Raw genomic sequence first — 27882 nt, 5'->3', positions numbered from 1 at the left:
TTAGTAACAGTGGGGTAGAATGAGCTCAGTGAATTCAAGAGCTTAAACAGTTTCAGGTGCCTTAAACAATTTAAATTAGTTTAAACTTTGTTTGTTCAGTGATAGCTGGAAGAGGTCTTTTTAATTATTTCCTGAATGCCATGAGGGTCAAATTAGGTTGAAGATCAACACTGAGGGAGTTCCAGAAGAATGCTTCTGCACCAGAGGAGATGATTACTTTTTGTACTTGAAAGGTGTTACATTTAGGTGTTTCAATGAGCAATGAGGATCCCCTCCTCAGACCTGGTTAGCCTCCTGGGATGCTGAAGAGGGCCACCAATGTATGGAGATGATTTAGGAGGGTCACTGTGTAGGTAAGACATACACTTTTGAATATGATCCTTGTAGGGATAAGCAGCCAACAAAGCTACTCGAGGAAGATTACAATATGGATGAATTTACCCATGCAGCATAGAGAACGAGTGGTTAGGTGAAACACTTCCTTGGTAGGGAGCATTGTGAATTATTGAGTACTAGTGAACACTCTTCCTAGAATTAAGGCAGTACACATAAATATGTGCTGCAGTTTTCACATGAGCCATGTATAAGCGCTTTCATTTTTTCTGTTTGGTGGAGAACATGGAGATTTACTGATTAATTGATTGTTCATTTTAAGAAGCGTTAGAGAAGGGTCAAGAGTAAATGCCAAAATATTTTTACTTAGGAACTGGTGAGATGCAGCAGTAGTCTTCTTTGACTATGTCAGTCAGACTTTCATGAAATGTGTTTGTGTGAAAAAGTAGAAAATACATCTTTCCTGGAGCAGTTTAGAGGCCGACTTTTGTGACATCCAGAATTAAAATTTGATTAGAGCATGGCAGACTGTGAAGATGGCATGCATGAAAGGATCTGCTACAGCGCTGCATATCATTAGCAGACATCTGAATGGATACACCCGACCCCTTACAGAGAGGGTCAGAATACAAATTGAAGAGGGTAAGGGAAAGTAAAGGAGCCTTCTGGTAGTCTTGAGGACACTACAATCCTATTTTAGGAGTGTTTCACTAGCTTCACACTTATAAATAAATAAAATAGAACAAACCATATAACGACCTGGCCATAAAGGACCATGAGATGTTCCAGTGTGTGTGTTAGTCTACTATAGTTGAACAAAAAAAAAAACGTCAAAGGCCACAAAGAGCTTTAGTTGAGTGAGGAAGCAGGTGTCTATCACCCAGCATGCTGTGTACATCATCTAGGATATTTGAGGTTCCTTTTTCTGAACTATTCTGAGCGGACACCTTCTCAGCCTTCTGCCTCCAGGTGTTTGTTTTTACTGTAGATATTGGCTGCCAACTGGTTGGGGACTCTTCTTGCTCTCCTAAGTCAGGTAACATGGCGGGTGGGGGTCTAAACCTTAAAAGAGCATTGGGGTTTAGGCTGGGTTTCTCAAATATTGGAGTGATTAACACGTTAGAGAAAGTGCCTTGTGCTACAGAGTAGCTTATTACTGTGTTCCTCTGACCTTTGACTCCTACGTTGTTTTTTCATCATACCAGGAAGCAGGAATAATATCTTGGTAAATATAGGCAAGGATAAGAGCTTTTACGAGTGTCAACTTTGTGTCAACACAGAACATTTCACGGGGCATGTTAATTTATTTTTTGCAATCTTATAAATTCTTGCAGTCTTAACTAGGTAAAAAACGTTCTTCTTTTGGGGGAGGGGGGACGCAGAAGGGTGTTGAGGAGATGAAAAGAAGTCCTCACTGAGGTGAGTTAGAAATTCACTATCAATATCATTGCAGTAAGAGGACCAACTGGTTTTAGACAGTGTGCTTGTGCTGCTGACGACAATAAAGAGCTTCAGCCACCTTTATGATAATTCACACAAGGCACAGCTGCTCCAGTTCAACAACTCTGGGTTCACCACTGTCCGCGAGGTTAGAGAGCTAATCGTCTTCTTATCCAGAGAACAGAGACCTTGGCAAATTCATAGTAACTTTTCATAAAATAAGCCCTCTTCTGAACCATTTTAGTATGAATGAACAAACAACGTTTTGTATAGCACTGTGTGGTGGCGATGAGGCATATATCCTCTGTAGGCAGATTTTGCCAGTGAGCCTTTTGTTTCACAATGGTATTGCGGAATCTGCTTTGAATTTTAATAGGGGTGTAGAGGTCGAAGGCAATCATCACACCATAAAAGCACGGATGAGGACTGGTGTAAGGACGGAGTTAGATGGGGGAATCAAGAGTTGAGAATGCTTGAAGGACCTTGTCTGAAACAAAAAGGTAGCTTTCTCTGTCACAGACTGAAAATACAAGCCTGATGGAGATGGAGGCTCATCATGGGTAAGAAAATGAGTCGACCAATTTAGATTGTCAGAGGGATTTGTGATGTTAGAGACCGATGAGATACTTAATGTTAAAACAAATTCTTCACCTTTTGTCACGTTCATAAACTTGAAATATACTCAGTATGTGTGGGATCATGCAACACCTTTCTTAAAAGGAAATATCCATTTAAAAATATTTTAAACAATGCACATCTTAAGAAAACATTTTAATAACCACTACATCAACCAAAAAAAGCTTAACATATAACTGAAATTAAAAGTATATTTTTCTGTTTCAGGTGTTACCATTACCCAACGTAATGATACTCAAATAACACACAGGAATCGCAGCAGGCTCTTAATTTACTAAGCTATCTGCAAAGTGGATAGGCATCAGCCTCAATGGAGGAGGCCATGACAGTGGCAAATTAAGTGAGCAGGCAATGCAAAGTCAGCCCCCGTTCTTTAAGACAGCCAAGAGAGGAAGATTCTTGCTCCCCAATGCCTCATTCATTAGTTCTCTAGCATTACTACCCATTCAAATATTAATTTACTGACGACCCCCATTATGGAGACGATTACAATTGTTTAACGTTACCTTCTCTATCAAGGGATCTTCGATAATAACAGAACGTCACACGTATTCCATTTCTATGCTGGATAGGAAGGAGACAAGGATGGAAAATGGTCTACTAAATAAACTTCAATAGAATGCTAACCTAATTCAGTGTACGTTCACTAACGCGAATCTCAGACGCAGCATCTGCCAGTGACACATGCGGACTTCCAAGTGAAAGCTAAGCAAGTTTCAGCAATAAGAACATTCCATGATAACAGCTAGAGCAGACTTCCTTTTGATTATGGGGTTCAGCGTCTATTTGGAAGGGGTTTGTTAGCCTTTGACAAACCTGACTTTATTGTGCTTTGATGAACCCACGCCAGCACGGACATCTACTTTATCAATAAAGACTTGTTGAGCTTCCTTCATGCCTTTGTCAAGGTACTGTTGAAGAGTCCTTATCAGATTTTAACAACTAGATAGATGTTTCTGCTGGAGACGAAATATAAGTAAAATAGATGAAGGAAAAAAAAGTCATTGGATTATATGAAATTACAAAATAATCTCCATAAAGAAAGAAGAGTGACTTATCAGCAAAGCAATATGTACCTTGCTAATTTTTCAGACACATAAAATGGCCACTAATTCCACTTCCTTCTAAAATAGGTATGGAAGACTATATTTTTTCATCAGTTTATGTGTAGTGACCATCAGCTTTAAAACAAGTTGGTTTCTTTCCCAGAAGAGAGCTAGTCTTTTCACTGCTAGCCAGGCACTTTAGTCTCTCTAACTCCTTAATCACCAAAATGGTAAAAATAGAGGTCTCAGAACGACAGATCCTTTAAGGCGGCCATATGAAACTTAAAATGGAATGATTTTAACCCATAAGGAGGCAGTTATGCCAAGGCAATATCACTTGTAGCTGATGATAAAAACAACAAACACAAAACTAACTTTCCACTGAACATTTGTCCCCTTTCAGAATATTAATGCAGCTCAGCCATGGAAGAGTGATAGGACAGATTGTGCAGGCCAACACAGAAAGGCGATCTAGTCTACATGGAATTCTCTTGTAGTCTGACAGAAGGAGGTGATCTTGGTATCAAAAGTACCTAGCAGTAAGACAATATTAGTAGTTGTATTGCAGCCAATGCAGGGTAAGGAGCATCCTGATCCTGGGTTGTTTGCAGTAGAGGAACATGATATGCATGATGGCTTTGAGCCCGTTAGTGAGATCCTTTTTTGATACGGTTTTATTCTCTTTCGACACCAAGTCCTGAGGATGGTCTAGACCCCCCCTTTGGCCAAGAGAGACCGAAACATCGGCAAAGTGTCCTGTTTGACAGAACTCTTACATATGTTGGCTTAGTCCTTTACAAACTTTTTAAATAAGGATGAAAATCGCTGAATTTATCAATATGTTAGGTCAAGAGGATAGGACACCTCTAACGCCTACAAGATTATATCCATATAGGGATCGTGGGAGGTGCTAGTGCGATTGTATGGATATGTTACCGTAAATTCTGATTGTCTGGCTTAAAAAAAGTGTCTTTAAAATGTATTCTGATATATATATAAAAGAAATTGTTTTTTGTCTATAACAATATGCTGCCTTTTGTATTATCTGTATAATTTACTGATGGTTTGCTGCTGGATTTGTATGTTGACCATTAGACAAAAACATCATTTAGAATATAAATAATCCCTCCAAGGGCCAGTTTATCTTGTATAATATAGTACCCAGTTTCTGGGGGAATATTGGGTTGCCCTGTTCACAGTAGTGAGTGGAGCAACAGCGGTTTCACACTCAAGATATTTCTCGAGCAAAGAGATTTGCGAGTCTGTGTGGAAGGAGCGAACAAAGGAGACAGTCTGATTTCTGGTGGCTGCTAACTCTAGGCATTTTTCCTGGGGAGCATTCTTTCCAATACGAGAAATCCCTGGTATTTACTCCCGACTGGGCCACTTAAGATGAGCATTTGACCATGGAGTTTGGGGGCTGCTGTGGTGGACTGCCTTGTAACTAGGAATACTTTCAAGAGAGCTATTTGAAAACATTCAGGACTGAGGTAATGCAGTTGAGTTTGCTAGGGTGCCATTGAGGGGGGTATTGTGAATTTAAGCACACTGAACAGATCATGTTCCTGTCATGTTTGGAACCTGTGTCTAGGTGGGGCTTGATGTTATGAAGAAGTCTAAGCTGGAGTTTGGTATTGTTGGTCAATTTCTTGAAGTACAAGCCCAGACACCTGTTTTTAAAACGTGTACTGTACAACAGTTATTTTGCTCAGTGTATTTGAAGGGTTGTCAGAGTAAGTTCAGAGGCAAGCTACCACCTCCTGCACATCATGATACCCCGCTGATGGGTCACCTTACACAGACAACCTCTCTCTGGCATGTGCTGTGGAGCCATTGTCGGTGTAGGGTGAAACATTCGAGAGGGAGAGAGTACCTCTTTGTAACTGCAGAGACCTCAGATGGCCTTTACTTGGAGGGGGAGGGAGAATGAATTGTGTAATACATTTTGTGGGTTTCACTCGATGACGCCTCAATTTTTTTATTTGTTTCAATCGGGACTCTTTTAAAGGATATCTTGGACAGTTATTAGCCTTATTGAGTGTGATTATTAAGTCATACTACATTTGTGTTCCAATCGCTTTACCATCTCCTGAAATAAGCCTCGACTTCTAGCTTTTGCCACCTTGGAAGAGACAAGGGTGCAGTCAATAGCTCTCTTATACGGCTGGATGAAAATGGGGTCAGAGGCCTTGGAACACTAATGGTAAACCAAATTGTTCACCATAGACAGTGCCTAGTAACCACCTACTGCCCTAGTACCCAAATGACCAGTTACTTCCAGATAAGTGACAGTCACAGCATTGCATTGATATGCAGCATTATTGTATTTTTTTTGTATCATTTGACCAAGAAAAATTTGGCTGAAATGTGCTGGACCCTGCTTCACCCATGGCAAGCGTAGCAAACTCAAATGTATAAACAAAGTGCTGCGACGCTGACTCAGTCCAGTGGCCCTGAGCACATTAAGTGGATTGGAAGAAGAGTAAAGTGGGTGGCTGAGCTTAAAAAACAAACACAAGAATACACACTTCTGAATACACTTACACTCATCCCTTTGAGAATAGGACAGAGAGACTAGCTCAAAAGATCCCCAAACGACAGCATAAAATGCTTCGTTCGCTATAAGTTGTAAAATTCAAACAGAGTGCCCGGTACATCCTCCAGCCCCCTTAAACAATATGCCACATACTCACCCCGGTGCCATCTCCAACCCACGACAGCGAGACTGAGCCACCCAAATCATCAAAGGTGCACTGTAAAAACACAAACAACAAATTACATTAAAACAATTAGTGTGAATTTGCACAAAGACAAGGAAGCAGTGCTAAAATAGCCGGGGTGCAGTAGTTGTGAAATACTGGCAAGAATCAAGTGGTGCGTGTCGGCCCCTTCGCCAGCGCTGACACAGGAGTGAGCAGGATTACGGTGCATTGCCAGAGTTGTGATCCCACTAGTACAGCAATAACACTTTTTTTCAGGGTTTGCCAATTGACCTAACCCACTCGCAAAGGCGTGGCCTATTTACAGGGAGGGAGCATTTTCGAGGCTCCTGGTCCTCGACAGCGAGTAGTTTACAACCGAGACACGGATCACGTATTCGATTTGGCTTCAGTTTCAGCAGGTGGGAGCTGGTGACAGGCACACGCCCTCTTCTGGGAAAGTGGCCGGTCTGCACAGCTTCAGTCACTCTTCAGGCAGCCACACAATTTGCACTCGGAATAAAGATGGCCGCGCTTGACAATGCATAACGTGCTGTGCGCCTAAAGTTCTCGTTGTTGGGGGTGGGGCGGAGTTTGGCAATTTGTACACCGCCACCCGTGCCCCCACTGCCTCACCATGCCGCTGTTTGAAAGGTATGAATAAGCACACTGTTGAAAAATATATCCTAGCATTTTCATTTGGGGAGGTGGACAAGAGAAGGGAGAGAGCAAACTAGGCAGGACGGCAGCGAAAGTGAAAACAGAAACAGGGGAGAGATGAAGGTGCAGAGAAAAGAAATGGTAGAGAAAGAAACCACCACATCATGTTACAATACTAATGAAGCTCAAGGGTCAAGTACATTCGTCACAGATCGAGTACATACGTTAAGGTACTACGTAGAGACGGCGAGGCCTGTCGTAAGAGTCAAGCTGGAGTGCGCAGGCAATCCAGTATGGTCATGGAACCGTGCCGGCCAGCAGTGCTGTGCATTTGCAGAGCTGCTTACACAGTACTAAAACAGCAAGGTGTGATGCTAATAAAGTTTGAAGTGTTTTGGCAAAGCCGTAAGTGGTTCCCATTACTGTTAGATGTTTTATAGGTCAAAGACAGACACATATATGGGCCTGCAGGCTCCAGAATGAAGTAGTGTGACAAAGTAATGAGGAGTGCCAGTGCTGACATGGCGTGGGGTGCTATAGGCTTGTGGTTAAGGTTCATTGACAGTTCTGAATGGGTCTCAGCGCTGAAACAGAAAACGGTGCTGCAGGGCAGGAATGAGGTGTGTAGGCAGCTGTGAAAGAGTTGCTTACTGGCATGGTTTTTTGGAGTGCTGACCCCTCTGTTCGTCCTACACTCAGATCATCCATCCGTAACCGACTCGGATTACTATTTCTACAATATATTTGGCTAATGTTTTAGACAGCGAGTCCTACACTGTGGCAAGGTCTGGATGGTCAGTGGCAACTGATCACAGCAACGCCTTCTGGAAGAAGAGCATAGATTAAAAAGGCAAATATGTGGAATGTGGCACACAAGAGGAGACATAAAAGGAAAAGGAGGATCACATCATAAAGGAGCACACAACATACAGCAAGTTAAAAACCAAGCATTTGTAATGGTCTTGCATTCGCTTGAGTTCGAGCTATTGGCTTGTAAATGCATAACTGGACTTCTCTTGCCACATAAATTAGTCATCACTGCTGCATAATTTGGTCCTCTGTGTTACATAATTCCAGTGGTCCTACATATAGCTAAAGCACTTCCATTTAATGCAGAGAGCCTTGCCCTGATGACCTTGAACATTTCTTATGTTGTTTTTCGTACCTTTTTTTGTAATTTATTTTTAATGTGGGTGATGTGTGAGGGACTGTTACTGACATTTTCAGACAAAATGCTGTGTTTGTTTCGTGCAGCACCCATAAAAACAGGTTAAGATCAAATCAGGACCTCACAAGAGAAATGAGAGGGTGTCTCAAAATGTTATTTTGCAGCAATATTAGGGAGCTGCTGCATGTTACAAGTATTAAAAACACACATCACTAACCTTGAATATTAGATGTAAACACATTAATAATCTGGACGGCTGTCAATGTGCATTGTCACCTGGCCAAAGAAGGTGAAAAATTGCTGGTACTGGATCATTAATTCAAATCGGTTACGAACAGAGATACCCCAAAATACGTTTGGCACAGATCCCCCAAATTCTTTAAGATGCCCGAGGGGAGAACTAGGGCAAAAGTAGGATAAATGTGGTTGCAAAAGTAGGGAAGTGGATTAGGCTGCAATTGTCAGTAGCTGGGAGACTATATCTTATGAAGATGGTGTTCTCCTGAAAAGTGTTCGCTAAAGAGTTTACAACAGCTTTACATGGGGCAAAATTGAGGTATGACAGCTGATATCTCCTCGCTGCTGTTACTAAGAAGAAGTTGGAACTGGAGGGGTGAATTTTAATCAATGTGACAAACACTGATTTGTGTAAACACACATTTTAATCCCACGCTTTCAGTGGCTGAAACATACTATTATATGGTAAACAGGGCACACGAGAGGGGCTTAAGGAGCAATAGAAAGAGGAATGCAGATTTGTAGGTTTAGTATGTAGGATAAAGCACATTACTTTGTGAAATGACCAACATTTTTGAAGTATTTCCAAACAGAGAGGGAGAGCGCGTGGACGCTTTTTTGCATGAGTGTAAAAAATTCCTGGTGAAATCCGACAGACACCGCACCATACCTGACTGAAAGCACCTTTCCATCCCACAAAGGATGACAGCGTATACATTTTAAAGCGACTTCAAGATTGGCATCTATTTGAATTCTTGGTGCTGGACAATTTATGGCTTAAAATCTTCTCTAAAATCACTGCAGTTACTTTGCAGTTTTAAATATTGCAAACTCGACCAGCAGACATCGAAGCGCTTTACAGAAGGGCCAATTATATTACACAAATGCAGATTAATTTTTTGAGGGGCACGGGGAGATTAAGTGAATTGCCCCTAATAACGGGATGGTGAACTGACCTTGTTCCCCAGTTACAAAGGAAGCAGCTTTGGTGCTAGGCCACATTTGAGACCTCTGTTGATGGAGTGTTAAATACAGTGAGAACGCTTTGGATAGCATGGGCCCCAAAAAAAAAAACAAAAAAAAAAAAAAACAAACACACCATTAAGTAAAGAATGCAAAACATAATCAGGAAGAACATGGTTATGTTAACGCTTTTACACTTATAATATCCTGGCTGGAAAAAACCTGCAACTTTTACGGTTCTAATGTGTACGAAGCAAGGAAAGGGTGCAATGTCATAGGTTGTCCCTAGGTGTCCACTGGGACCTCTTTTGGCCAGATAAGGTACTGCATCCTGCAATCTTGAATTCCACACATCCTCAATGACTTTCAGGCACTGTGCTGAAAAATGAAGTGCAGCACCCGTTTTGAGAAAAGTTTTACCCTATGCACTCAGGTTATGAGGAAGGGGAGACAAGAGTAATATACTGGCTGTAAAAAATATATAGCAACATCCCAGAAAAATCAAACACTTAGAGAATACTAGATTAAGTAAACCATGTGAAAGGTAAGCAGGAACAACACAGTTACATTAGCTGAGAGCAAGAATATGCTATAAAGAAAAGTACCCTCTTTTTGGCATGGTCACCCTCCCACTTTTTGCCTGCTGCCATTGTGTTTTTGTCTGTGTTTGCTGGGATCCTGCTAACCAGAACCCCGGTGACTGTGCGCTCTCTCTCTCTAAATTTGGTTGCTCAGGACTCAGCACACCCCACAACTGGCATACTGGTACCCCCATATAAGTCCCTAGTATATGGTACTTAGGTACCCAGGGCATTGGGGCACCAGGGGTCCCCCATGGGCTGCAGCATGTAGTATGCCACCCATGGGAGCCCGTGCAAAATATGTCTGAAGGCCTGCCATTGCAGCCTGTGTGAAAAGGTGCATGCATTCCTTCACTACAGGTCACTGCACCAGGTGGTGGTGGTTCAGAGTGCTCCCCTTGGTCCTCTACCTGTGTCCAGCTACATAAAGGCAACTCCAAACCTGGGAATGCTTGGTATCAATCAAGTCGGAATCCATGTCCCAATACTTTTGCCAGTATTGGCTGTATGATTCCATGCACTTCGGGGGCTCTTAGAGGACCCCCAGCACTGCTCTTACTAGTCTTCTGGGGTTTTCCGCCAGACAGGTTTTTGCCCTCCTGCTGCTTGACCAGCTCAAGCAAAGGAAAGCAGAACAAAGGATTTCCTTTGGGAGAATGTGATAACACCCTCTCTCTTTGGAAATAGGTGTTACATGGCTAGGGAGGGGCAGCCTTCCTGAGCCACGGGTATGCTTTGAAGGGCACATTTGGTGCCCTCCTTGCATAAACCCATTTGCACCAGTCCAGGGACCCCGGGTCTCTGCTCTGGAGCAAAACTGGACAATTGAAAGGGGAGTGACCACTTCCCTGTCCATCATCACCCCATGGGCGGTGCCCAGAGCTGCTCCTAGAGGCCACTTGATTCTGCCATCTTGAATCCAAAGTGGGCAAAAGTCCCTGGAGCATCTGAATGGCCGGGACAGGCAGGTGACGTCACAGCCCCCTCCTGATAGGTGGTTTCCCTGCTAGGTGACCAATCTCCCTTCCTGGACTATTTAGGGTCTCCCTCATGGATGGGTCTTGATATTCGACATGCAAAATTCCAGCAGGACTCCACTGCATCATTGACTTCATCTTTTGGCCACCGGGACTGCAACTGTACCCTCCAGGAACTGAATCTGCAACTCCAGTGACGACTCCGCTTTGAAACAGTTTCTCCGGCTCCTTCCAGCAACTGCAACATTTCCCCGGCAGTGCATCCTCTGTGGGCGATGAGTCTTCAGCCTGCACAAGGAATCTCCCTTGGAGTGAAGAGTCACTTCCCTGCATCCGCAGGCACCAACTGCAACGCCGACTGGCTGCATGGATCCTCTCTCCTCTGGAACTGCGTGGATCCTGCATCACAAGTGGTGGTCTGGAGTGCTCCCCTTGGTCCTCTCTACCAGCTGTCCAACTTGGGAGATGGAAAGCCCTTGCCTTTCCCTGCAGGATAGTACCCTGTGCACCGCGACTCTTGCAGCTACCAGGACTTATTTGTTCCTCCTCCAAGTGATCTTCAGGCTCCATGTAACCTGAGCCTCCAGCACTCTTCCCTGCAAAGCACAGTCTCCTAGCTGCTGCTCCAGTGACGTGGGACTCCTCTCCACGTGTGCTAAGTGGGCCTCACTGCAACTCCTGTGACTGTTGCCTGTGGGGGCTGCCTCCTCTTCTTGTGACTCTCTCAGCTGCTGAGGGTCACCTCAGACTCCCTTCCTTCAGTCGAGTCCCCTGGGTCTTGCTGGTCCTCTTCAGCCTTGCAAAACCTTCTTCACGGATTCTTGCATTTGCCAAGGCTTTTTGGTGGTTTTCCAGCATCACTGACTGCCTGCCTGCATCACGACCACCGACGTGCGACATCACTTATATCACTTGTGGAACTTCTCTTCTGCTCCTGTGCTGCACTGCTGACTTTCTTCATCCACCGTCGACCAGGTCCTGCATCCACAGACGGGTGGGTAGTAGCTTCTGCCACAGCTGGACATTCCAACTCAAACTGGACTGGGTCCCCTTCTTTTGCAGGTCTTCTTCTGTCAGGATCCACCTTTGGTTTCTTCCAATCTTGTCTGGGTCTTGCACAGTCGTTTTCCAAAGTTCTCCTGTGGGTTTGGGGAAAAACTAGGTACTTACCTCTTCTCTTGTTGTCGTTGAGGGGGCAACATGGTACTTACCTTTTGGGGCTCCTAGTTCCTCCTGCTCCCCCTAATGATTCCACTTCCTTGGGTGGGGGACTGCCTTTCACATTCCACTTACTTAGCATATGGTTTGGTCTCCCCTAGGGCCTTCACTATTTGCTATTGGTTTTTCTATTTGCTATTGCTTCCTATGCTAATCACTGACTTCTAATGTGTACATAATAGTGCGTATACTCACCTCCTAGTGGAGTATTGCCTATACAATATTTTAGTATTTGTGTTACTATAATAAAGTACCTTTATTTTTGTAACACTGGGTGGTTCTTTCATGTGTGTAAGTGCTGTGCGACTATAGAGGTATTGCATAAGCTTTGAATGTCTCCTAGATAAGTCTTGGCTGCTTATCCACAGCTACTTCTAGAGAGTCCTGGCATCCTAGACACAACCTACACTTCATTAATATGAGATACCTGGACCTAGTATAAGGTGATAACACCATAGGTGCTCACCACACCAGGCCAGCTTCCTACACTCTGCAAATGAAAAGGGAAGCTTCACCGAACACAAGCAGGAAACTAAGAAAAGAAAAGTCCCCCAAAGGACAGATAAACACAACAAATCCTAATTATACAGTAGTTAGTCCCTGCTCCCAAAAAGAAAAAAGGAGGGACAATTAGGCATGACTGACAACTAGCAAGCAAGGGTTTTTAAATGACACTGAAATGAACAAATGAAATGGCTTTAAGCCCCCAGAAGTGAGGTACACTAGAAGTATACAAGAGACCGTACGCTTATGCTCGACCTAATAAACCTAGACTGGATGCTGGTTTGAAATCTGAGTTTACAGATGCGGAAGAGTGTTGTATATTTTTCTTACAAATGTGCTGTGCAATGGCAGTACTACCGTGATCAAGTGGATTACTCTGTGCTTATCTTACACCCTGTGCCTGTCCTGTGCGCCACAGCATGTTCTATAAAGGCCCATGCACCCATTATACTTGCAGGAAATCATGTCAGAATCAGTGTTGTGAATGCCAGTGATTAATGTATCCCAACGCAATGTGCACTTGAGCTCACCCACAGGGAAAAAAGAAAAAAAACATAAAAGGAGAAGTTTTCATTTTTTACACTGATCGGCATATAAACAAGCAAGGGAGATTCTAAACTTGTGTGTCGCAGTTTCAGAATCCCAAACATATCTTTTGAAGAGTCAGATTGTCCACAACTCCTATTCTAAGTGTTCGTTGATGGCAATAAACACACTGGAACTCACCAAACACACAGCGACATGGCCGATACAGAGAACACGGGGCATAGCGGGCAGACTCTTGCATAAACAAGGGTACCCACCGGGGTTGGGTGTGTAGACTGGTGTCCACCTTTACCCTAGAGCCCTAGAGGAATGAGATAGGCAGTTTTGCAACACTGGCAGAGACAAGCGATGTGCGGGCAGTGCGGCAATTTACACTGGTGGCCCCTAACAAAATTGCCTCCTGGTGCCCCACTTTAGAAAGGAAACTCACAAGGTGACTAACAACATACCCCACTTCCCAATCTTGGCATAGAGATATCCTTTCTGTTGAGCGAGGACGGGCAGCCCCCAGCACGTGCCATCATTTACCCAAGTACTGAGCACAAGGCAGATGAAGCAGTCGCTTGCCAGGTCTGCGGGGCCGGTTGCCAGTTTTTGGTGTTAGACATTGTGTGCCACCCAGACTGGGCCAAGTATAAGATAACCCTTGTTTCATGACAAACAACCAAATATTCTGGATGCGAGATTTTACGAACCATTATTTTAAGGTGGATTATTCCAATGGATTCTACTGAAGCAATCTAATGCTACATCTCCCAGAAGGCTTAAAGGTGTTAAACACCAGCTGAGCTCCGAGCTGGAGCACGTGCTCTCTTCCAGCACAGAGCAATCAGAACTAACACCAGCTGTGTGAGAAGGCTTGGTCTTGCTTGCCTCATGCGGAGGACGGACAACGCGTGAACATGCGTGGTCAGCAGCCATCTGACTTCTGCAACACGTGTGAGACTTAGGGCTGCGAAAACACGTTCATAACCACGGCCTCCCGGTGACACGAGAGTGGACGAGGCAGGCATCACGACAGGCCTGAACGCGGACACCACACATAAACAGGTCTGAGGAGCCAGCCAGGCTCTGTCATGGAGGTAATTAATGGAGCAAGACATAACATAACCGACATAAACACAAACAATATATATCGCCAAGAAGAGCGCGGCGGGATAACAAGCAGCTATTTGTTTCCAGCATGCAAGACACACACTATAAATTAAACCGGAAAGCATGGCACCCCCACCCAGCAAAAGCAAAAAGCACACTATGTAAACGCAACAGCACTGCAGGAAGGGCGAAGAACTTCCAAAACCAACATGCGAACTCACTCCAATTTCCCTTGCTGGCCTCCTGAACCTATCAAAACTAATGTAGAACGTAAATAAACTACCTTAACATCTTGGACTGATGATCCTCAAGCCTGCCGTGTAAATATTGGGCAGTGGTTCCCAAGTACTCATTTATAGCGAATATTTCTCAAATGTTTAGACTCCTGATGCGGTCATCCAGAGAAATTATTATATAGCTATATATACCTTGAAGTTTAGCAACCCAAGTACAAACATAGGCAAATAAATGAAACTGTCAGTGCAAATTATTGCCAGTAACGTCAAGTGTATATACAGTAACACTTTAAAATCTGTTTCCAGTGTGCGTAACGTGGATGCCGCTGTACACAGTAAAGAGCTGAACAAGTGAAAAATTACAGAAGTACAGAAATATACTGCTGGCTGAATCGAAGTATCTGTCGGAGCATGGATTAGGGAGGCTCCAAGACTTCCAGCGTTTTCTCTTTATTCAGCCTGGCTTATCATAGTTAACTTTTCGACCAAAAGTGGCAGAACAAAACGCAGGTCTCTTCGGGACCAAGCTCATCAGTCCACTTTCAAGATACAAAGAGGACAGGAAAGTTGGTGACTGAAAGGGCATTCGAAGATGGAAAATGGGAGCTCGCATGCAATTGCAGATAGCTACTTACCTACTGACTATAGCTTACCTAGGAATTCTGGAAAGACAGTAGATCGGTGTAAAGATGTTTGGTCCCCTTCTTTGCCTATGGATCGAGTTGCTATCTTTTTACCATGTATTTTGTTAGGGGTCTACTATCTTTTGAGAACGCATTCACTTCTCTGGCTGATAAATTAAATTTAGCAAGGATAATCAAATATTACCTGCATGAGCTCCCAAAAACTACAATTCGTATCCTTAAAATAAGTCAAACCTTGAAAGACTTACACCAGCTATAATCATCACACTCAAGCTTATCATCATCAAAAGAAAAGTGAAATACACAAGAAGATGGAAGAACAAATGTTTTTCTAAAAAAAAAAAAAAAAAAAGCTGGCAAATGAGTTGCTCCTTCCAGGAAACAGAACTGCATGCTCTATCCATGCCCACAGCTATAAATTGCCTCATCATAGCAAAAGCAGCTTATTTTCAAATTATTTTCAGGGATTCAGTGACAAAACGGATAAAACTAATGTTTTAAAAAAAAAAAAACCTGTTCCTGGTCCATCAAGCAATTATAGCATCACCTCATGTAGCACCACAAAAAAAGACAACTAAAACAACTATGCTGTGACGGAGTCATTAGTGATCAAACTGCTTTACTCCAAACCGATCCTTTTCCAGGCCACAGTCGGTCCACAGGTCCCCAGGCATCCAGTGCCAGGTCCTCCCATCATAGTCAGGTTCTTTCCAGTGTCAGAGGACACTATTATCATGACCATCAACAAGGTAATACACTTTGAATCACCTATGGGTCAGTATTCTTTAATTCTTTATCAGGCAGCACAGCGGGAGAGGTTGTGGGGATCCTCCTTTGCCAAAAGGTGCTCTGTCTTTGCATACATTGAAATGCGTCTGCAGATTTCTTATGACCTCCACACATCTGTGCTGTATTTCCTTCAAACAACATTGAGTGAGGGAGAACATTTTTTTTGTTGCATTAAAACCTTCATTGTTCTATCAAATGTAGCCCTCGCTCAGTCAGCAAGAGCATTGGGCATAATTACTCTGCATATCCATGATGTGATATTTGGAACTCTGTATGATGCACAGAAGTTTTACTGCTCCACATCTGATGATGAGAAAAGATACAGTTGAATCATCCATGCTCCATTCTCCCCTGGTAGTTGATTTGGGTATACATGTGTGTGAACATTTTTTATACCTTTGTGGAATGAATGACACTTTAGAATTAGCATTTGGGCCACAACTTTACCTAAATCATACTTCATACTGGGCTGGTATGCGTTGCAAATACCACATTCAGATCACTTTAGTGACTGATCCTTTGACTTATGGGCCGAGAATGGGTTCACTGGGTACCCTTAGTACACAAGGGAACAGCATTAAAATAAAATCACTATTAATTGCTTTGAATATCGACCCAATATCAAACTTGTACACTTAGTCTGCTCTGTGGTGGAAAACTGCCAGCAAAGAAACTCCTGCTTATGATAGAAACAGGAATTCAGTACTTTAAATGCCAGTGATAAGCTTGGTGCCAGATCACACACCGCTCAAATTTAAGTTGCAGTCTACCAGACAGCGCAGATGTCTGGTCTGGTCAAGACATCTAGGGGACTTTCAGAAAGTTCACCTAGGAGTGCAGTCCGCCCGTCGATTATCATTGGGTTTGTAAATCAAATTTTCTGGCTTTCTATTTGCTGGTTTCATTTGCTTTAGGCTCTCCGGGTTCAGTTTGTTCCTCCCGTTGCCTAAACCATGATTAATGTATCCTTCAATGAACTACCGTTCTGTAACAGGCATTTACATCTTCTTCCAAATTTGTCACATTTGCTGTTAATTCAGAAACAGAGGTCAAACGTCAGGCACGATCTTCCACGGCACTTGTTTACTTTTCTTTCTCCGAGTTCAAAGTGGGAGGATTAATGTAACAATCTTGCTGGATAATGAGGATACAAAGAGGTTTTTTTCTAGCACACAGCTTTTAAATGAACTCTAACATTTCAGAATATAACAGAATTAGTTACACAAATGAAGCACATTTTTTGTTATTACAGAAGTGTGTTGGGAACAAAGACTATTGAGATCAAAACAAATCATTACACTAGGCGATGCAATTTCCACACATTTTCCTTTGTGCACTGTGTAGTCATTAGTAACACTATATGCCTGTGCAAATGTAATGGTCTTTTCAACTAAAAATGTGTTGTCTATAATGGCCATGCACAACCATACCATGCTACTCTACTCTGCACCACACCAGTCCATGCCACTCACTCTACTTCACTGCAATTTATGCCACTTCATGCTATGCCTCACTGCTCTACCTTATACCACGGTACTCTATATCAATGCACTCTTTGCCACTCTACACCAGTACACTCTTCGCCACTGCACTCTACACCACACTGGCCTAGGCCACACCAATTTACTCTGCCTAACTCCACTCTACACTACTCTGCAACACTGCACTCTGTGCCAGTGCACTATGTCAATACACTCAACGAGAATGCACTTTACTTTGTAATGCTCAACTCTATGCCCCTGACCTCTACGCCTATCCATTATATGCTACTCTAATCTACTCTGCACCATTGCACTCTACACCATTACACTCTTTGCCACTCTACACAACTGCACTCTATCCTGCACCACTCCGTTCTATGCCAGTTCACTCTACTGAGCCACTTCACACTACACTCTACCCTGCACTACTGCACTCTGCCCTGTGGCACTCTATGCTACTCTACAACCCTGCACTCTATGCCATTCAACTCTACTCTGAGCCGTTCCACTTTAATATACCAAACTCGACTTTACTCTATGCTACTCCAGTGTATTATGCTCTATTCAACTCCACACTATGCCACTCTAATACAGGACACTCTCTGCCACTCCACTCTAACACTTTATTCCAAGAAACTCCACAAGACCCTCCTCTACGCCATTAACCTTTAGCCATGCTGAACAGCAGTAATGCTGGTGAACAAGACGGCTAAAACATATTGGCAAAGTCATTCTTTTGCATAGGCAAGACCTATTGGCTTTGACAATGCTTATCTTACTTGTGGTATACGGCAATGAAGAACCAGTGGCCATGTGCGCACAGAGAATACAGGTGTTTCTTGCATTTACTTGAGGCACTGGTTAAGTTGCTTTATTGGCACATACTCACCTCACTATGAATGTTAATGCTTATTCTATCATGTACAGAATGCACCCACTTCTGTAAGAAACGTCACGTCTAGCATTGATGCAGGATGGGTAGTGTCAAATGAACGGCACCTGGCCAAAACTGGACAATGTGTGCTAGTAAGAGCGTGCAGTATTCAGCACAGTGCTGTTAATAGGACACATACTAGCTATCATTGGTGCATCTGTTAGGAAGTACACAATGGCATAGCAAAAGCGCCAAGGGTCCTAGTGAAACGAGGGGAACCATCCCCAAATACCCAAAAATGAGCAGCACCTTACCTTACATTACGTATTTGTCCAATGCCTTGCCTCACATCCTCCTTTTCCCTCTATCTTCTCCCTATCCATATTACTGCTTGCTACTCCCACTTTCTTTTTTACGTCTCATCTCTAATCTCCCCTCTTAAATACCTGCTGTTAGAATACATTAGCTAGACACTGTAATGTAATGGTAAACATGGAACAATCATTGTATGGCTGTCTGCAGTACTTTGCTTGTGACACTACTGCCCAGTCTTAGATAACCTTAAACCCTGCTTGAGCCACTACCACACTGCTTCTAATTTTCAAGGGTCCTTGACCAGTGAACATCCAGCCCAGCACACCCCTAAGATGGATACCATCTTCAAGAGGTAAGGCGGCCACAGGCCAAGCCACTTATTTCCACGTCCCCGCTAGCTTGTTCAATATCTTGTTACGTTCAAACAACCCCAGAGCATACCATCCACTGGTTGGTCAAGGTTACCTACTTTGCCCCATCTGGCCATTTTTCAGGAGCCTCAAATTGAGAAAAGCAATGATGGCATCCACTCCGTCTTCAGTCAAGACAGTCAGTCCAAATAAATAAGTCACAAAATTACACCAGATGCATGTTCATTGTGCCCACCTTTTCCAACTTTGTGTTTTTGAATTAACTTACTTTAGAAATTATCACAGGTCGGATTCTAGACAGAAGCGGTGAAAGGAACTGTGCTAGTCCCAATAGTTCACCTGCCCCACTTCCAAACTCCTAAAACGGTGGCAGTGATCCACGGCTACCATTTTAGACTACAGAAAACAACAGCACTTACCAGGACCTTGTTGCAGACTTTTCAAGCTTAGCCAATAAGCACGTTTACCAAGAGAAGGGTTGCTATCTTTGCGTTCATATTTACTAAAACATTTTATCTCTTTTTTTATTTTACAAGTACTGTTCGCTGTCACACACGTTGTACCATTTACTATTGAACACTGTACGTAACTCTTTCCCACTTATCCCACCCTCTCCAGTTTAGTTGTAAGACAGGTTACAACTCAAGGTAATGGCGTATAACATTCATGGACCACAAAATTAATCCTGCATCTCTCCCAACTAAGGCCTGCCACCCACCAACAGGGAGCCTACATTTCCTTGTAGTAACTCATGCATCTCCCGGCTTCGTAAACAGTTTTCTCCGCCGTTTCAAGACTGTCCATTTCTCTATGCTATTATTTCAGTGTGGGAGAAACTGTACTCCTCTACTCCATTTCTGCGCTCTTGCTTAGCCACTAGGAGTCTTACTTCTACAAGAATCGAGGAGCTCACAGTGCCCTCCCAGTTAGTCATACACGAATATTGCTACTTTAGGGACTGATGTCACTGGGAATCCCACAGCTCCCTCTACTTCGTGATATATTTGATGCCAGTAGCAGTGATCAGCAGGTAATCTCTCATGATGGGTAGAAAAGTGCCCTGTGGGGTCTTCCATCGTAGGTAATTGTGGGATGTGTCCAACCTATCTGCCATAATCCAGTTAGATGAAGGTAAACCTTATGAAGATATTTCAATGAATTTAGCGTAAGACGCGAAAAAAATGGTCCATTTGTGCTGAGCCATTCTTGCGCCAAGAACAACTGTGTGCTGTCCCAGGCCTTAAAAAATAAAAACAAATGAAAAAAAAACTGGCTGGAATGTGTCTACCTTTCACCACTAAAAAAATATCCAGACACCATGTCACAACGTTTCTAGCTGCCATAATTTGCAAAAGAGAAACTTTTTTTTTTTTTTTATATACAGGAACCAATTTCCAAATGACTCCATACTTTGGTGCCTGGGCACATTGTCTGTCTCGTCTATATCGACAATGTTGGCTAACAGGATCTCAACCGCCATATCAGGACACCCAAAGAACTGGATAACAACTTTTCAGTGAAAGTATACCTCACCCACGTTCAACAATAGATGATGTTTAATTCGTTCTTTCTCAATGTAACCATGCAGAGATAATTGTATGCAGATGTGCAGTTCGGCTGGCCTACTACCAAGAGTGCCTTTAACTCTTCCAAACTCCTAAAAGTTTTGTCTGAAACCTGGGGGGTCTTATTCAATACAGATAAGCATTTGCCTCTCAAGCAATGTGAACAAAAGTATGTTCCATCAGCTACGGTACCTCACTGGAATCTTCTAATTTCTCCAGCTCTCTCCCTGTCAAGCATCAACTACAGTAATGAAGCCTTCGGGGTTCCATGGCTAAAAAAAATAAAAAAATGTCAAGTTCTAGAAGCACTACAATATGCTATCAGCATCATTCTCAGCTTAATAAGAAGTTATCACATCTCTTTTCATTTCGCTGGCTACTGGTAAAGGAGAACGTGTCATTCAAAATTCTTTCAAACCATTTCCTCCTCACCTTGAGATAGATGTCAACAAGTACTATAAATGCTTAAAGATCTACTTCATCCGCCAGGGAAAAATCACCTGTTTGTACTTTCTACACTACTTTCTCCCACCCCCTGTAGTATAAGCAGACTCAAGGAACCAACCACTATAGAAAAATGTAATTACAATAAAAGCAAGACAGGTAGCGCAACCATATTGGCTTGACGAACAATGCAGGTTTTAGTCTAGGTATGTGTGTGGATTTGGATACATATCCATGTTTATGTACATCGCCACCCGCTCACCCCCGCCGCAAGCACACATACACACACAACTGGTGACCCTCCAGACCCAAACTGCACTAGTGTGACCAATAGCATTGATATTTGGGCTTAAGTAATAAGCTTGGTTCAACAGAGCCATCAGACAATTAAATATGAACAAGGCATTTATACTCTCTACAGCGGAATCCTGTTGGTTTTTAATTGGGATGAGAATTTCATGCCCAAGCCAAAGCTAGCTGCAGTCATCAGTGAACTCAAGCCTCTTCCTATCCATGTATCGCAAAGGTTCTGGGCTGCAAATCAGCGTGTGACCCACAGCATACTGACTTGTAGCACAGCCACTATAAAACTAACGACCGAATTCCCTCCTCCGCCTTCCTTCCCAAAAGAGGAAGGACCACCACCGCAAAGCTCAACCAGATGTCCTCCACCAACCAATAAAAGAACTGAAGTACAATCCAACCGCAAAATACAGAGTGCCCTCCCAGTATAAAGCAAGACTGCCTGCACTAGTCCATTTTGCTGGAAACACACCAACCATAGGCATCAGTAAGACATGGACAGGTATATAATAGGCACGGGTACCGGAATTGCTTGGCATCACCTCAAGGCTTTATGGGGAAGAGAATCCACCCATTCTTGGTACAGCACTACTGGCGTGTGTTAGGTGCACTGGTAGGCAAACAGCAAGGCCTCTTTGGCAAAGAGACATAACGCAAACCACAAAGACTTGGCAATACCTCTGTGTCTAACAGGATAGGGCTCAGGTAACAGTACCTGCATGTGAGCTAATGGAGGACTCTATCAGTGTGTAAGATCGCCTGAGAAAGAGTTGTTCTCTGTCAGCAGAAGTCAGCCATTTCCCACGACCAAATGGAAAATGGAAAGAAAAAACCTCTTCCATGGATTGGATAACGTTAAAAGCAGCATACAGACAGACCCAGCTCTGTGCAACCATCTGAATCAGCTTCTTTTCGAGGCAAACTCTGGAGTCCAAGCCCACTCTTCAATACAGTTTTACATATACCTGGGAATCAGAGTCAGTCAAACACAAAGCTACAAATCGAAATATCATCCTCACACTGGAATGACGACGAACAAGCATCTCATTCTCTATATTACTGCATGGCAAGTCAAGAATCCAGAATCCCCATGCCCTTACACACATTGCTGTAGACACAGAAACTGAAAAGACATATTACTTAACACAGCAGTTGATTACATTCTCCAGGACTCTATCGTTAATTGAGGTCAACTTGAATTCTCATAAAAAACATTTTTTTCATTACTGCTCTGCATTTTTCTTCTCAGACAACTTCAAACTTCACCTACAGTCCATTGAGGCCACTCTTCGCTTCCTTCCACATACTGAAAACTACTCTCACGCAATGTCCAACCTACCATTTTTTTTTCAATTAACGTTACTTGGATTTATTTATCTCATCAGCCAAACTGATACATCTACTTGTCTTATCATTTCGAGTGTAGGCCACCACATTTTCCCATTTTTTCTGCAACCCCACCCATCTGCACTGTCCTTCTACCCACTGATCTCCTATACTTTTGTCATGAACGTTGCAGTATTTTTCACTCAGCACATCTTAGATATCCTGGCATATTCCCAGGCTAATGCCACTCTGTTTGCAAAACTAGTGCCCGTTTTCGTTTCTTTTTTCAGTCATCATCAAACATGCTTCAGAATGGGGGAGGGAGGCTAGTGGCCAAGTCTGCAATGGAGTAAAACATTTAATCCGGAGCTCCCTCCCAGCCAGAGAATGTATGGGGCAAGAAACCTGACTAAGAGCGGTACAGAGTACTCCATCTGTGGCCTCCAAGTCAGAGCACCTACCTTCAAGGAGGAGCCCTCTGGATGACCCAATCTTTTGCTGTTCTGGTGGGTTGGTCGGGCTGCGGCTGTGCAAGCTCTTGCGACTCAAGCTGGAAGCTGCTCGGTGTCTCTTCAGCGGCCGCTGAGAAGGACCCAGGCTCGGTGCACTGAGTAGTGCTGGCTCTGGCCATGCTGGCCACCCAGGGTCTCAGGGCTGGGATTTTTGGAGATCGATGGCATTCAGGGCTACCTGGTGTTGCTCCGGCACCTGCAGCAGCCCCAGAGGCTGAGGGAGCCCCAGATGACTGGTGCTGTCCCTTTGTGGTGTGCTCCTCGACATACCGTTGCATCGGCCGCGTGGTGCGCTGGATTGCAAAGTGCAGTTTGCTGCGGTTGGAGGTGAAGGGGGGGTCCTCAGAGAGGTCCAAAGGAAGCTTGCTGATCGAGTCAAGGAGACTGAAGGCATCTAGGAGATAATGGTGCTACAAGTGAAAGACCTTAAGCAGAGACTAAGACACAGAAAAAGAATGGAGATCTCTGGCTACTAAACTTGAAGATGCAAAGGGAAGATCTTGTCGACATAATGTGCACCTGGTGGGGGTTCCAGAAAAAGTGGAGGGTCCATCATTGGAATTCTATGTGGAGGACTGGCTTGAATGGTTTTGCGGGGAGCCCTCTCGAAATTCTTTTCCACGAATATGCTCACAGAATCCCAGTGAGTCCCACTCCACCGGCGGAGAACCCTCATCCAATTATAGCACAGTTGATGAACTTCTGGAATACGGACGTGATTCTCCAGGCAGCGAGGAAAAACTGGCTCTGGACAACTGATGGCCGCGAGACCATACCACCTTGGTTCAAAAACAGATTGATATATGTCTGGGTAAAAATGGTTATGCGTTGGCTAAACTTGAAATAGGTCCTCCTCTATCCAGTGAAATTGAGGGTAGAACACGGTGGGAAAGCGCACTTCATGGCTACACCCAAGGAAGCCTGGGACTAGCTTTAAAAGCAGGGACTGCGCCACAGCCTATTGCTGAGCGCTGAGTTAGGGGACAGCTGGGGATAACCTGTGGAATAAGCGCAGGAACAACAGGAGATGTAACAAGACGCTCTGACTCCGAACCAGATGAAAGCTGCGTAGGTCTAAATAGTGTTAGAAATTAAATATAATAGAGGCATCTTGAGCAGTAAAAAGTGGCGCGCCCTGGCACTCGAGGGAAGCGGTAGTGGATCGACCAAACAAGGGCCGATCGAGGCTCTGATGATAAACAGTTGCCGGTTGTGACACCTATGGTGGTGGACCAGTTGGGCTAGGCCAGGTCAGCAAGCGAACAGGACCACCGCAAGTAATTTTGAACCAGACGTGGTCTCCGGCATGGAGGGAATTTGTTGCCCACTCCAGCCTGGGGGACCTGCCTTAAACAGCCCGACGATAATGGCTGCTGGCCACGCCCCAGTGATGGACTCATACACTGCTAGTTTGCTTATTCGGTTTGGGGACTATGCATACCATGTTTTTTTTGGGGGGTGCTTATGGGTTAATGTTACTTTTCTTGTTTTTTGCAGGTCTTCACCATGGTATAAGAATGTGCTTTGTTCAATCGCTCACTAGGTCCAGCGGAAGGGGAGGCTAGAGAATAGAGACATCCAATGGAACAACCCAAACAGTTGTCGATAGTGACATGGAATGTTAATAGGTTGGGCAATCAATCAATCAGTCATTTGTTAAGCGCGCTACTCACCCTGTAGGGTCTCAAGGTACTGGGGGGAGGGGGATTTGCTACTGCTCGAAAAGCCAGGTCTTGAGATGCTTCTTCAAGGTCCTGGGTCAGACGTAGGTTGACGGGGAGAGAGTTCCAGGTCTTGCTGGCGAGGTGGGAGAAGGATCTGCTGCCAGCTGTGGTACGGTGGATGCGGGGGACGGTAGCGAGGGAGGGAGAGGCTGGCGGAGCGAAGATGGCGTGTCGCGACGTGGAAGTTGAGACGCTCGTTGAGGTAGGCAGGGCCGGCATCATGGAGAGTCTTGTGAGCGTGGATCAGGAGTTTGAAGATGATCCTTTTGTTGACGGGGAGCCAGTGGAGGTCTCTGAGGTGGGCTGATATGTGTTCGTGGTGAGGGAGGTTAAGAAGGAGTCGTGCTGAGGCGTTCTGAATGCGCTGAAGTTTTCTCTGGAGCTTGGCCATTGTTCCCGCGTAGACTGCGTTGCCGTAGTCCAGTCTACTGCTAACAAGGGCGTGTGTGACCGTTCTTCTGGTTTCAATGGATATCCATCTGAAGGTCTTGAAAAGCATGCTGAGGGTGTTAAAACATGAGGATGAGATGGCATTGACTTGCTGGGTCATAGTGAGCGATGAGTCCAGTATGAAGCCGAGGTTGCTTGCGTGGGTGGCGGAAGTTAGAGCGGCTCCTAGAGTGGCAGGCCACCAGGAGTCGTCCCATTCTGATTTGTTGGGGCCAAAGACGATGATCTCGGTCTTATCGGAGCTCAGTTTGAGGCAGCTTGCTTCCATCCATTTGGCGATGGCACAAAGTCCGTTGTGGAGGTTGGTCTTTGCAGTGGCGTGGTCCTTCGTGAGTGAGAGGGTCAGTTGTGTGTCGTCCGCATAGGATACGATGTTAAGGCTGTGGGAATGGACGATGTTGGCGAGCGGTGCCATGCAGACGTTGAAAAGGGTGGGGCTGAGGGAGGATCCTTGGGGTACTCCGCAGATGGTCTTGGTGGCTTTTGACAGGAACTGAGGGAGGCAGACTCTGAGTTCTGTCGGAGAGAAAGGATGTGATCCAGTCCAGGGCCTTGTGGCGGATTCCAGCGTAGTGGAGGCGTGTGCGAAGTGTGTGGTGAAGGACAGTGTTGAAGGCTGCCGAAAGGCCAAGGAGGATGAGGGCCACGGTTTCATCTTTGTCGAGCATGATCCTGATGTCGCCGGTAGCAGCGATGGCTCGGAGCGGTCTCGGTGCTGTGGTTCTTGTGGAAGCCGGATTGGGAGATGTCAAGTAGGCTGTTGTTCTCCAGGAAGCAAGATAGTTGGCTGTTGACTATCTTCTCGATGACCTTCGCTGGGAAGTGGTGTAGGGAGATGGGTCGGTAATTTTTTAGGTCGGCCTTGGGATTTTTGAGCAGGGTGTTGTCTTGGGCGTGTTTCCAGCTCTCCGGGAAGGTGGCGGTCTCGAAGGAGCTGTTGATGATGGCACGGAGCTGGGGGGGCGATGATTTGGCTGGCTTTATTGAAGACATGGTGAGAGCAGGAGTCGGCTGGTGAACCGGAGTGGATGGTGCTCATGGTCTTGGCAGTTTGCCTGGACGTTGGTGTGGGTCCAGGCACTCAGGAGGTTGGTCTGGTTGGGTGCGTTGGGGTTGGCGTTGGTTGTGGGGATCGGAGGGCGAATCTGCCGTGGATGTCCGTGATCTTGCAGTCAGCTGAGCAGGACCGGAGGTTGGCGAGTTCCTTGAAGATGCTGAAGAGCTCCTTGCTGTTGTGTACAACAAGGTTAAAAGAGGGCTGGCCCATAAAGCTTTATCTCTACACCAATCTGACATTGTATACCTGCAGGGGATCTTGTGGATGCACAAGTATGGGAAGGGGCAGGTACAATTTAATAAGTCATGCGCAAGACACATCCGGGTCTAGAGCTGCCTTGATACTTATCCATAGATCCCTCCCTTTCCATACACTCCACTCATGGGTTAATACACAATGGAGCTATATAGCGATTTTGGGTGAATATGATAGTGCACCTCTGCTGCTATTTAATGTTTATGTACATCTTGGGCTACAGAGAATTACACTTCAGCAAGTGGGGGGCTGTCCTGGCTGAAGAGGGGTAGGGAGGGCTTCATTTTAGTACTGGACACACACCTGGATAAGACTAGTACAAAAGTGGAAGGGGGGACAACGAGGGGGCAGACTGGAAGGCTTCGTGCAGACACTTGGCTATGTCTGGAAAGCTCTACACGGGCTGGAAAGGGGACATTCCTAACTCTGGCTCCCATGGGGTTCATTCCTAGTTGGACTATTTTTTCACAACAACTGATTTATTGCCCAGCTTTGGGGAGGCAGAGTATCTAGTTCGAGGCATTAGTGACCACTCCCCACTAAAAGTATGGTTGAACCTGGGGGGGGGCGTGCATCCCGGGATGGATGGAGGATAGAGACATGGCATGTCACGAATGAGGAGACTGTTGGGAGCCTGGAGCAGGCCTCTCATCATTACTTTGTGGAAAATGGGGAGTTAGTGCAAAGCTGCACAGTCTTATGGGAGGCATAAAAGGCCACTATTAAAGGGGTCCTCATCGCAGGGGAGGCTGGGTATCGCAGGAAACAGCAATGGAGGCTGACTATGCTGGAAGATGATCTGTTAACACTAGAGAGGGCCTAAGCAGCTTCCCAATCAATCAATCAATCAATCACAATATTTATAAAGCGCGCTATGTACCCGTCAGGGTTTCGAGGCGCTGGGGGGAGGGGGGGGGCGTGGAGCGCTGCTGTTTAGCGGTCGAAGAGCCAGGTCTTGAGGAGCCTTCTGAATGCGAGGAGGTCCTGGGTCTGGCGTAGAGGTGTGGGGAGAGAGTTCCAGGTCTTGGCGGCGAGGAAGGAGAAGGATCTGCCGCCGGAGGTCTTGCGCTGGATTCGGGGTACGAGGGCGAGGTTGGCGGATCGGAGTTGACGTGTTGGAGTGTAGAAGTTAAGTCTGGTGTTGAGGTAGGAGGGTCCGGTGTTGTGAAGCGCCTTGTGAGCGTGGGTGAGGAGTTTGAAGGTGATCCTCTTGTCTACCGGGAGCCAGTGGAGTTCCTTCAGGTGAGGGGAGATGTGACATCGGCGGGGTATGTCGAGAATCAGTCGGGCGGAGGCATTTTGGATACGTTGGAGTCGTTTGATGTCTTTGGTTGGGATGCCTGTGTAGAGTGCGTTGCCGTAGTCAAGTCTGCTGCTGACGAGGGCCTGGGTCACCGTCTTTCTGGTTTCTGTTGGAATCCACTTGAAGATTC

General features: G+C 45.0%; 1 protein-coding gene across 2 annotated transcripts in view; it reads right to left on the bottom strand.

Annotated features, from left to right (window-relative positions):
* Positions 1-27882, bottom strand: part of SORT1 (sortilin 1) — a 484851-nt gene that overhangs the window by 393831 nt on the left and 63138 nt on the right. Inside the window, exons 1-2 of one of the 2 annotated variants that reach the window (XM_069238374.1) lie at positions 6314-6331; positions 6149-6208 (exon numbers count right to left, since the gene is read on the bottom strand). Coding sequence is in view for 1 of the 2 variants with exons in the window: in XM_069238373.1 (XP_069094474.1) it covers positions 6149-6208 (60 nt within the window). In the remaining variant the exon portion in view is untranslated. Of the gene's footprint in view, positions 1-6148; positions 6209-6313; positions 6332-27882 lie in introns of those variants that run through there. The other variant, XM_069238373.1, reaches the window with a different exon arrangement.

This window comes from Pleurodeles waltl, chromosome 6 (genome assembly GCF_031143425.1).
Source record: "Pleurodeles waltl isolate 20211129_DDA chromosome 6, aPleWal1.hap1.20221129, whole genome shotgun sequence".
Taxonomy (NCBI): domain Eukaryota; kingdom Metazoa; phylum Chordata; class Amphibia; order Caudata; family Salamandridae; genus Pleurodeles; species Pleurodeles waltl.
The sequence above is the reverse complement of the archived record's forward strand: the minus strand, read 5'-3'. Positions and strand labels throughout refer to the sequence as shown.